General features: G+C 41.4%; 1 protein-coding gene across 1 annotated transcript in view; it reads right to left on the bottom strand.

Annotated features, from left to right (window-relative positions):
* The window catches only part of ncoa2 (nuclear receptor coactivator 2), a 53,343-nt gene that overhangs the window by 27,897 nt on the left and 13,149 nt on the right, over window positions 1–12,297 (bottom strand). The window contains exons 2-4 of the mRNA XM_022744261.1: window positions 11,637–11,722; window positions 1,576–1,683; window positions 220–392 (exon numbers count right to left, since the gene is read on the bottom strand). Coding sequence (XP_022599982.1) covers window positions 220–392; window positions 1,576–1,664 — 262 coding nt within the window. The 5' untranslated portion in view covers window positions 1,665–1,683; window positions 11,637–11,722. The remainder of the gene's footprint in view (window positions 1–219; window positions 393–1,575; window positions 1,684–11,636; window positions 11,723–12,297) is intronic.

Raw genomic sequence — 12,297 nt, 5'->3', positions numbered from 1 at the left:
GAGTATATTCATGATGTTGTAGAACCTTATACACAGCATAAATGGTTACAAAACAAACCACGGTTGAATCCATCTTCAGATATTCACTGAGCTTGTTACATAAATAAGCTGCATGTCATAAAAAACTGAAGGGAAAGCCAGTAGATGAACAGATATTGAGAATTAAATTACACAGAAAAAACAGCCAGCAGAAAGGTAACTCTAGGTTGCCACTTGTACCTTGCTCCTTTATTTGTCTGATTTGTTTCACAGTTTCCTTCAGGATTGCACATTTGTCAGGCTTGACATTGAAGTTGTCGATGTCGTTGAAGTTGGCAAAGATCAGCTCGGCGAGCTCCTCGATGTATTTGTTCTCGTGCTCGCGGTTGCGCTTCTCGTTGCTCCGCTTGGGACTACAAGGACAAAGAACAGCAGGGTAAGAAGATGCAATCATTAAGATGGTAACAGCAGGGGAGATAAAGATGTATGGTATAAAGGGTTCAAGTGTGTGTAAACGTATGCAATTCTACTACAATAAGGGAATGAATAGGCAGTCAAAAAGCACCCGAGAGCAACCCAGAGCAGGGAAGCAAAGAAAATCCATCTACAAAACTACACCAGGGTTGAGTGTACACACACACACACATCTCTGGACACGACTGAAGAGCCCTCTCTTTTTCATAGCTGCCAGATGACAGTGCGTAACATCTACTGAAAACCTTGGCATAGAGGACAGAAGAGGAATAAGGCTAGGGTCAATTATGCTCCATATGGCTTGAAATATATCCCTAGGCCTCTTCATTGTGCCAACATGGAGTGCTCCATCGATAAGGAAAACCTACATTCTTGGCTGTTTGTCTGCAGATGAATTATGCAGATTTATTGTACATCAGTGCTCCAGGGTTAGCTGCCACAACAGCACACTGCTATTATTTCCAACTACTGGGCTGCTACTGTACATACAATAGAGGGTGGAGCTTTATCTTACAATCTTGCAGTTGGTAAGAAGTGGTGCAGGAGATTTTGAACCAGACATTTTGGCAAAACAATGGCCAAGGTTACTGACATTACTTGAGATGGAGTAGAAATATCAAGACTACTTTCCATAAGATTTTTTTTTTTGGGGGGGGGGGTCCCTGTTTAAGTGGCTAAGTGTAACTAGAATTACCGCCTAACAGTCAAGACCGTTGCAGGAAATATGGTCACAATCTCCCCTTCCTGACTTACAGCTTTGAATAATGGCCAGAAGTATTTTTGCAGAACATTATGATGTCACAGTGAAGTTGACCTTTGACAGTTTGGATATAAAAATGTCACCACTTCATTATTTTACCCTATTAGACATTTTTGTTAAATTGTGTCATAATTAGTGTATGATTTTGAGAGTTATAGTCACTGTGACCTTGACCTTTGGCCACCAAAATCTAATCAATTTATCCTTGAGTCCAAATGAATGTTTGTGCCAAATTTGAGGAAATTCCCTGAAGGCGTTACTGAGATATCGTGTTCACAAGAATGGGGCAGATGGACAGACAACCTGAAAACATAATGCATCTGGCTCTGGCTGACGCCGGCACATTGGCATAAAGATCTTACCTGGGTCCTAGAAGTTCGGCAGGACATTCTTTGCGTTTTCGTGACTCTGCCCTGGCAGGGTCAGATGAGTTTTCACCGACTCCACTCATCCTCAATGCATATCAGCGTCTGGAGAACAAAGGCACAGAGGCAAAGACAGTTTTACATATGACACAACGCATGTAACATCTGGTGGATCGACAAACTTCAACAACAAAATTATGTGAAAACCACACGTAAAGGTATGTGAGCATGCCAACCTGGACATTTGCATACAGCACACACACACACACACAATTCTGTGCTGGGGGCACAGGTTGATCCACTCAACCTGGAGGAATGAGTGAAAATGGAGCGGAGAAAGAGATTCAATCATTTCTCTCTGATGGTGCAGCTCTCCCCAGAGAGACTGAAATGAGAGCACGGCACTTTGCCCACAGCACCAGACTGCGCGCTCAGCCATGTACCAAGAAAAACCCATTCGTTACACGAAACCAAGCAAAGCCAGCTCACAGTAGGCTAGAGTGGCTTTACAATCACAACATGTGTCCGTGTTTACTGAGTGCCTCTGAGAATGCTTTACCTGTATCAGCTTGCAAGACTCACTCCACAAACCTTACATGCAGGACTGATATCTTGTCTGCTCTTTTAGAAGTCAAGCTACTGAGAGTACGATCTTAGTAAGTAAGAATTTATGTTGTGACTGTTTTCTGCTATCCAAAGTGACAAGCTGGCTGGGGGCTTTTTCTGTTACTAACATCCCACATACTACTATCTTGGGCTTCTCTGCAGCTCAAGTTAAAATGCCATTAGGTTACGATATGAATTTGCATTGCGTTCTTCATCTAAACAGCTTGGAGTAATTCGTGACAAGTCGAGAGCCTTTGGAGACTTGGGCAAGATTGCCCCTCCGCAGATGTTGAGCATCCTCCACACCAACATATATTTTATTCTACTCCTCCTCCTCTTACCCAGCGAGTCAGCACGGGCTGAACTTCATGCCACTAAATGAAAGACAATCAATTATTGATCAAAGTAATATCTTATTAATTACCACCATCATCTGCACCAGATCTGATGGCGGCTAATGGGCATGGATTTCAGGAGGATTTGTGCTGCGTAGAAGGATTTGAACACTTGTCTTCTTCCAAAACATGTGGCATTTAAAAGTATATGCATACAAATAATTTCTTCTTGGTTCATGCAAGATATGCTTTGGTTATGGAAGCAGGGGAGAGAGGGAGATTATCAGAAATGAAGAAGAGACCCAAAGAAAGAAATTAAAGTCTTGCGCCTATCACAGTGCACAAGGCTGGGGCATGCTGTGTTGTGATACACTCTCAGCCACTCTAACCATGGAAACGGCTATGACACACACCGCTCACTGCTCAGCCATTACATAAGGCAGAACAGAGTACAGCACAGTACAATGTAGAGCAGAGTGGAAGAGCATAGCTTAGCAGAAGCAGGCTAAACTAAAAAGGGAGCTAGTGACCATGCAAACTTGAGTCTGGCTCCCTCCTGGCCTGGAGTGACCTACTTTAAGCTAATGGTAGGGTCTGTGCTCAAATGGATGAAGTCAAAGCCGTGGTGACTGGTCGGAGAGGCAGAGGAGACTCTGAAGGGTAAAACACATTTCCACCGGTTTGTTGACGGGCGACCTGAGCACCATTGTTGGCCTGTACGGTATATGGACAGATAATGATACACAAATATAATCAGGCGTGTGTCCTTGCATTATGCTCTTTTGAATGCCATCAGGGTGCCTTTATGCTGTGGCACTGTGCTGTCCACTGGAATTATAACAGCCTCTATAGCAGAGGTTGTGTGCTTTTATTAATGACAACAGAAACAGGCCATTAAACTCTCATAGCTAAGTGGCACTCTCTGTCCCTATTGGCTGTGCCTGGGCTTTCCAGCACAAGTTACCATGGGGATTCTAGACCTGATTGGTTGTGCCTGTCCCGCTGGGCCGGATATGATTGGTTGCCTTCATCTCCTTGACATGGCAGTAATGATGGGTCATTGTACGTTGAGACAAATAAGGGAGACTGGAAGTACCAGGCACGTTTCAATGACACCAACACAGACAGCCAGGCAGCCCGGCCAACAGGCTGGCAGGCCGTTTTTGTTGCTGGGGGGGGTCCGATCTTCACATGGGCAGACTAGCAAGGGATTTCTAATCCTGCAGAATGCCCTGAATCCATGGGAAGCTATAAACAGCTGGACACTGGTGTCAGCACTTCCTGTATGGAGCTGTGTCACGGAGTTAATTATCAACATCAGCCACTAGGAGAACAACACTAAGTCTGGAAGCAAGTGAATGGTGGCATGTTGCATCAGTGTTGTTGTGTTTAGGACATAAACTTAAGTCTCCTTTCTCACCCACGTGCTCTTTAACACATTTATTTTTTCCTACTTTTCTCCTCTAAGAAACAGCATCTTTTGTTGTTCTAAATAAATATAATAATGTAAAGGAACATGTCCTATGAAACTGCACATCTGGTGTGACAGAAGATTTTGTCTAATGCACAAATGTTGTATTAACAATGAAAACAATCTGTACATAACATTATACTACGCAGCTGTCTGTTACACGTTCAAACACAACACACACAGACTCAAACACGTTGAGGCAGTGATGTTAAGGATGACGATGATGATGATAATGGAGCCGTCCATCGATAACACAGACAGATAGGGCTCTGAGCTTAGTCCATGATGATGCCTGCCAATCTACTTTAAGTATGACACATGCATGTAATGATCCACTCACACTTCAGTCAATAAACAAAGAAAAAGAAAAGCATAACAACTAGAGATGGTACAAGAACCGACAGTTCAGTATCAAGTTGCTGCCAAAATTCTGAAAAATGTGATGGTACTTGTTTTTCTACAGTGCCATAGGTACCAAAGGTGTCGTAGGTCCTGGAGATGTGATTCTTCCAGGACTGATTAGGGCAGTATAATAATTCTACAGGTGTTTTGGTCTGACATCAAATTTGAATAAGAACAAGAAATAATTAACATGCTGAAGGGCAGCAGAAAGTGCAGCTGCAGTAACAGGTCCATGGCGACTGGTATTATTATCATATTATCATACATATACAATGATTTTTTGTATTTGACGCAGATCATCAGGGACAAGTTACAGATGACCGAAGGTCAGTATGCAAACAGAGGAAACCTTCAGACTTATCTAAGCATCTGTACACAGAATTCAGGGTGAGTGAGTTTCAGTTATTAATGTTTGTGAATTGCGACAGCTAATGTTAGCTTGTTTAGGCTAACATGGCGACTGTTGTAGGCTACTGTCATTACAGTTCAGTGTGTCGACTGTCGATTCAGCTTGCCCCGTGTGTGCACAGCAGCCTCTGTTTTTTTATGGTTTTTGCTGTGGTATCGAGAATTGTGGAATTTCACTGGCATTGGTATCAGCTACCAAATTTCTGGTATAGTGACATCCCTAATAACACAACTGAGAAGCTGTGAAACAAATGAAAGGAAATTGCTTTCAAGCAAGCAGGGAGATTCTCAACTGCTTTTCAATATTTAGGACTCCTAAAGAAAAAAAGTTTGCTCTAATCAAATAAGGAAAAACATTTCTAGCCTAATGTCCCATTTAATTTAATTTACTGCAATCTAAACATCAATGTAAAGGAAGGAGTGTTAAGGGGGAAAAACACAAAATAACTGAAAAACATTTTAAAGGGAATAAATTATAGTTTATTGCAACATTAAACTCAAGACTCAGCTAGCAGTAGTTTTAGCTTGCATGTAGAAAATGTGATTACCTCAAAGCCAAGTTAAAAGCTGTCGTAACATGACTGAGCAGACAGTGGATTCATGCATGCATAACAGACTATCATCCATTGGTACACCTGTTCTGTGTGCGGATATCATTGACTCAGAGCAATACAGGATAAGTGGGGGTGGGGTGAATGACCTCATTATGTACAAGACTGACTGGCATGTACTGGAAGGCATCTACCAAATTTACAGTTCATCAAGCTGTCAGCTCATTTAGTTCATTAGTTTTGTAAGCTGAGATATATAGCCCATCAGTTACTGCGAGCTACCTTATGTTAGTCATAGATGGCGTGAAATCAGTGTAAGGTTAATTGGGGATGGTCAAGATTCACTCAAAGATGAATGAAACCGATGCAGCTTTCAAACAGATGTTCTTCAGAAATCATAGCCAGGGGACTGATGGGTCGGACCTCAGCTGGTCATACCATATTTCCACTGTGGTGAGAAACAGTCAAGGGGAAAAAGTGGCACCTGGTTTTACTTAAACTTCCCCCTCTATGAACATAGACAATGCATACCTGTTGGAGAATATCAAAGGAAGAGAAAAGATGACACCACCCTACTGACAAACATTAGTCCAACAGGCTTTCGAGGGAAAGGCCAACTATAAATTGATGCCATATAGAAAAAAGGGAAGCATTTCACACTTAGACTATGAACTTCTATTTACAGCTAGTTTGGCCAACTGCTTGCTGTTGTTGGCAAAGCACTGGCATGCTGACGGTCACTAGGAAAGAATAAACTCAAGATCTGACTGGAAATGGTTCTGGGGTCATGAGGTTTATAGGAGCATATACTCTTCCATGTTGCCGTTTTGCTTTTACTATGAAGTTGTGATGAATTTCGGTTTCCACTTACACAAGCGTTGTAAACACCTCGACGCGGACTCTACCCCCTTCACGTCTCTCTCACACACAGCAAACATAATTGTATATTTGTGTGCTGACAGGTCAGCTCTGCCAGTGTGAACTCAACACTTCTCACTTCATTACAGGTTTTCATCTTCATCATGGTCTATCTGTGTGTCTGACTCACAAGGCTAAATGAAGGGTTACGTTACTAAACCACAGTAACAGCCACAACACTCCCTCAGCAACACAACTTTGCAACTACATCTTATGCTAAGGTATGTGAAATATGAAATAATATTTTACTGTATATAACAACACAGAAATGAAGTAACAAACCGGTAATTTGACCAAACAAGAAATAAGACAACACACAGATGAACACACAAGTAAAAGTTTTAAAAATCAATTGACTTTGAAAGCGCTGGGTGCTCTTGAGGGAGGTGATCATAGGTGTGTGTCATTGCTTATATCTTAGGTGTCACAAGAGCAGACTCTCTAGGACTGAGCTGGAGCCAACCAGTCTGGCCAGGGAGGAATGCAGAGACAACAAGGGGCTGCTGCTGCCCGGAGTGCTGGAGACGACAACATTTCCTCCTGTCAAACTCAGCTGGTACAACCTGTACACGACATGGTGTATCACACTACAATAAACACCTCAAAAGCTCAACAAATTAAACCTTTAACTGCACCTGTGAGGCTGTCCGAATGACATGATGACATGATACACCTAACAGAGGACACACAGTGCCAGGCAGAGGTGATGCTACACCGCCCAGGCTTGACATGGTGCTGTGGGATGCATGCCGGCTCAAAACCAGTCAGGATGGCACTGTGTTGCTAGTGTCCAAACATCACAATTTCATGTTCAATGGAAGGACTCCAGGTTCTATTTTGGTCTGCAGATGTGCAGCTCCACAACATGATGTGTCGCAACATCATCTCCTGTTTGTCAGATTTCCAACTAGTGTGACAGAGATGTAAAAACTGATATCTTTCCAGAATTGTGATAGTAAGAGGAAAACAGTTGCAACAGTCTAAAACAAGGAGTATAATCACTGATGCCAGTGAGTTGGCCAATTATTTTTCACTTCAGTTACAAGAACTGAAAAAGAAATATATTGATATTTTAGATAGATAGATAGATACAAAGCAAAGTGGTGATGATAAAAGTCTCTTATTTGTGATAATGATTAAACTATATCATTTATTGACTTTCAGCAAATTAATTCTGTAAAGAAATGATCACATCAATTTAACACTATAAAAATCTCTGTGGTCGAAATTTCAAGCAGGTTGTAAATCAAAATCAGCTATAGGTCGTTGCTAGTGGCGGTGTTCTACTCAACAGCATTATACTGAAATATATTCATTCAGCCATTGCAAATGAAGTGGGCAAAACATTATAAACATCTCTTAATATAACGCAGTCAGGTTCAACAACACTGCAAACTACAACCTCAGCAATAAACAGTTCATTAAATTAATACCTCCAGACAGTGTAAATCAAAACTGAACATTGTCATCTTTCTAAAAGTAGAATTAATTGCTGAGATGTTGTATTGGATTGCATTACATTTTGCATGTGTACCTAATTAAGTAGCCACTGAGTGAATACTGGAGCTGGAAAATACCTTTATCAATATTGGGATGATGATTTTAACTGCATCAACCAAAAAAGATGACGGAATTGTTTCCTCCACATTAGATGCCTGTTAAGCACAACTGTAATGTCTTTCTCAACAAAACAAAACAAACACGTTGACACTCCTTCTAACAATCACATGTAAGTACTACTACTAGACAGTTTTCTTAAACTAAATCCATCTGCCATAACCACAGAGAGCGAGCCGAGCTGCAGGCACATCACCAGATGAGGGGGGGGGGCTTCAAAAAACACAGAATCACCTATTCCAGTCATAGTATAATGGAGGGAAAAAACGGATGTCGGGAGAAAAAAAATCAGTGTCTGATTGCCAGGGGGAGAGGGCATGTGCCAGTGTGCCATTCCTGTAATCATGTGGGTTAGAAGGGCTTTGATTATAGAGACACACCCAGTGCTTCTGGTGCTCAGAGAGTGCTGGGCATGACTGTGCATTAAACTGCATCAAAAGCTATTGGGGAAGTGTTTGAAGTCTCCTGCACTATAATAATGAGGGCCCTTCTGGAAAGTGCAAAACCACTGTGGGGCTCTGAACAATGTCTCGCTGGTGTGTAATCTGTCCTCACATGGCTTCTTGGCACAACAGGCCCCGAGAGAGAAATGGTGAACAAGAGCGCACCAATAAAGACTGCTTCTGGAGGGCTGCAACATGGGCCATTTATTTCCCTCCAAACTGAAGAGGAAATCATGGCAGGGGAGGGGCCCAGAGGACTCAGGTCTTCTCATTTTACATCTCAATATTTGCGAGGGTGAGAAAAAGTGCTGCGAGAGCCAAAACACACAGAAACGTGTTGGAACCATGTCAGATGGTATTAAAGACAAACATGTATTTAAAAACAATATCGATTTCAACAGAACACAACTTGGGTGGGGGTCTGCAGTGAACTTTCGCCCCGCTGACAGCTGCTGTTACCTTGAACCAGATGTTGTGATATTAGGTTTGGGTCAAGGGAGAGGCATAGGGAAATGGAAGGAGAAATGTGATGATGGATTGAAGGAGATTAAGAGCAGCTGAAACCTTGAATTTTGGGTGAATTTAACGAGACCTGAGTGATGGGCACGTCACTCTGAACATACAGAGGGATCAGATCAATGACTGAGAGCGAGCTTGGGAGAAAATGAGAGATCAGAGTGTAGAGATAGGAGAGGAAGATGGTGAAACAAAGGGAACAAAAACAGGTCATGGGCCTTTTTCACAGAAAGGTTCACTGAGTGTATGAGGTGTATTCAGTAGATTCTGAGTGTCATTTTTCACAGACTCCAATCTGTAACTACAGTACCATAATAATAATAGTAATAACATTATTCAAGTGCATAGGTTAACTATCAGTTTTCTCCTCAAGCTCCATTTCCTTCACTCGCCCTCTTGTGTGCACTGTCCAGTTTTCAGAGTCAGCTCAATGACATTACCCCTCCCACCCCCGCCCCAGTTATCTGGGTTACTTGGTAAGAAAAGCAAAGCAATTTTTTTCAAATGACGTGTCAAAAAAACCTGACACAAACGCACATAAACACACTGAGAGGTATGCACCTTGCCTTCTACCAAGTCCCACTCAAGAGCTTGTCCACTCTTGAATCACTGCAAGGTAATGGCTCTAAAGTGCTGGAGTGCAACCAAGAGCCAGGCCACCCATTTACTGAAAGCTGATCACGCTCATGAATCTTTTACACAGGCAGCCACTTCAGGATGTCGCAGGATGGGAAGGGGAGGGTTTTCTGTATAATAAGCACAGAACACACTCCTGCATGGGGTCAGTTTTGCAAACCCACGCCCGCAAAGCTTGGTAACTGCCTAAATCAAATCTGGACCCGACCCTTAACGTTAATTAAACACATAGGCTACACAGTCACTCACTTTAAACATCATACAGATGACGGCTGGTCAGAGGTTATCTCTTGTTTTGTGTGATGTACTGTCCAATTTAGATGTGTAAAGCACTCGCTCAGTCAGCTTCCACTTTCAGATGCAATGCACAATGATGTGACGAAAGATAACCAATTTTGCAATAACCATCTGTCCACATATTCCAAGTGAGTGCCCAGTTCAAGATGATGAACTGAGAGGTTGCAACAAAAAAAAATAATGGTGACTAATTAGGTCGATGTTTTTTTTTATTTTTTTTATTTCACATGCTGACCACTCGCATTTACCTGTGCCTATACCAGCAAATTAATCCATCACATATCATTTTTGTGGGTTACTGGTGTAGGACAGGATGCTGTGCTCTGGCTCTCAGAGAGAAACAGTGGAAGGAAAAGAGAGCTGGAATCAAGAGGGCGAAGAGAGACAACGATCAAAAGATGGTAAAATTGATTAACTGGTATAAATAAGCACCTCTCCGCAACAATCCAGTCAACAGTTCATCTGTGGCTGAGAGCATTGCCATGGGGGAGACTCAGATGTCACTACGGGAATCAGATTATTATATAAGGTGATATATTGCGACATCCTGAGCTGATCTCCCATGCTTATTTGTTTTAATTGATCAGGATTGCTATATATCTAAATCTGTGATCCTTTTGTTTATTGTAAGCTATTGTGCAAACACCCTGTTAAACACTGGACACTATTCCTAATTCGCTGTGCCACCATTGAGTGGTACAAACAATAACCTAGCAGTTTCAATTTATGACACTGACATACTGATAGAGCGTAGCCGCTTTAAGCAAATAAATAAATTTGCATTTTTCAGTTGCACTATAAAGTGCTTCTGTTGGCATAAAATTGCATTTAAACCTCTGCATTCTGTTCATGACACTCACCTGTCAACAGATATTATACAAAACCAGTTTGTGCACTGCTCTGTGTGCACTGCATCAGCTATATTACATAGGAAATATAAACTGGATTGAGAGTCTGACTGCATACTATCAGATGACTCAAGGGCAAGAAAACTACACATATTCTAATACAGAACTAACTGCAATCAAACTCATGTCACCCAATGCAAACCAGTATTCTGATGATAAATGTGCTGAAAATGGTGTTGTAAGAACTGCTGGCAATACAGTAATCCTAAAAGACACATTCTAGCCAGCACCATCTGAACTGTAACCTGTAAAGTAACACAGCCTTGCAGCAGGAATAATAGTTTTAAGAGTTGAGCTTTTTTCACACAAGATAGATGAATACTGCCGACCAAGGGGACTATTGGATGCAGCCCTCACTTTTACAAATCGGTTGGATTTGGACACTGCCAGGCACAAAGAAAAAAAACGTGGGACTGTGTGGAAAATAGGGGGAAGAGAATTCAGCAAGCCTCCATCTCACAGTGTTATCTTTACAAGTCAGGGAGATCCTGAAACTAAATCATGGTTAAAAACTGAATTCTGATCTATAAACAAAGTTTTAACTATGTGGCTCATCTCTTGGCGGTGGAAAAATGCCTCAAGGCTTTCGTATCAAAACCATCATCAAAGGTCTTCCCTCATAACTAGACAAATCTTCTAAGAATCAGCTTAGAATACAAAGCATGTCCTGGGAGCACTTATCCAATTAAATAGCATAGATAGGGACACAAGCCATTGAAACAAATGTTGCAGGAGGGGACATGTGAGAATGTTTTCACTGACACTCATAAGGTCAAGTCTAATCCCTAAAAAAAGAAAAGAAAAAGAAAAAAAAGTTTTAGTTTTTTTTTAGTTTAGACGTTTGCATCATCTGTGCAATTGGTCATTTTGTGTTTGGACAGAGTATCCAGTTGCCACACTGCACAGCAAAGTTGCGTAAAAGGAGAGTTGGCTCTGGCTATGCTTCTCACCTTGGTTTCAGTCCAGAGAGTCCCTCAGGCCATTGCTGCAAGACGGTAATGCTAGGAAACCTTTAAGCATCATCCACTTCTCCCTGCTGGAAGAAATAACAGCAAAATTTGGATATGCAGTACATAGAATGAATCAGCACAAAGGTAGAATAGTGTATTATGACGGAACACTCTAGCTGCAATATACTGTGCTATTGCTATGTTTAAGACTAATCTATTGATTATTTTTAACAATGTATTTATTTACATTATTTAAGTTCAAAAAGACAAAGCAATACAGAAAATCCTCACAACTGTTAAGTTGGAACTTGAGAATTTCAGACAATTTTGCATGAAAATCTACATGACTGACACAAATAATCAGTTATCAAAATAGTGGCTGATTAATTCTTAATTGTTTCACTCTAATTATGTATTTCAATTGTTATAATCTTGATACTTTTTGTTTTGCATTTTTGAATAGCTTTTATTTCCTGCTATGGTTTACCAATGCTTTGAAAGTACCACCATTTGCAAACAATAAACATCACACAGTGATACCACCACCCACACTTTGACCTTCAACTCAGGACATGGACAGCTCCAATGAAAATCACATAAAAAAAAACCAAGAGAAAACCTTGAAAAGAACTACTCAGAGAGGGATACAAGGATGCTTAGG

Source organism: Seriola dumerili, unplaced genomic scaffold, assembly GCF_002260705.1.
Source record: "Seriola dumerili isolate Sdu_G_001 unplaced genomic scaffold, Sdu_1.0 BDQW01000079.1, whole genome shotgun sequence".
NCBI lineage: Eukaryota > Metazoa > Chordata > Actinopteri > Carangiformes > Carangidae > Seriola > Seriola dumerili.
Note: the sequence above shows the minus strand (reverse complement) of the source record. Positions and strands in the feature narration are given on the sequence as shown.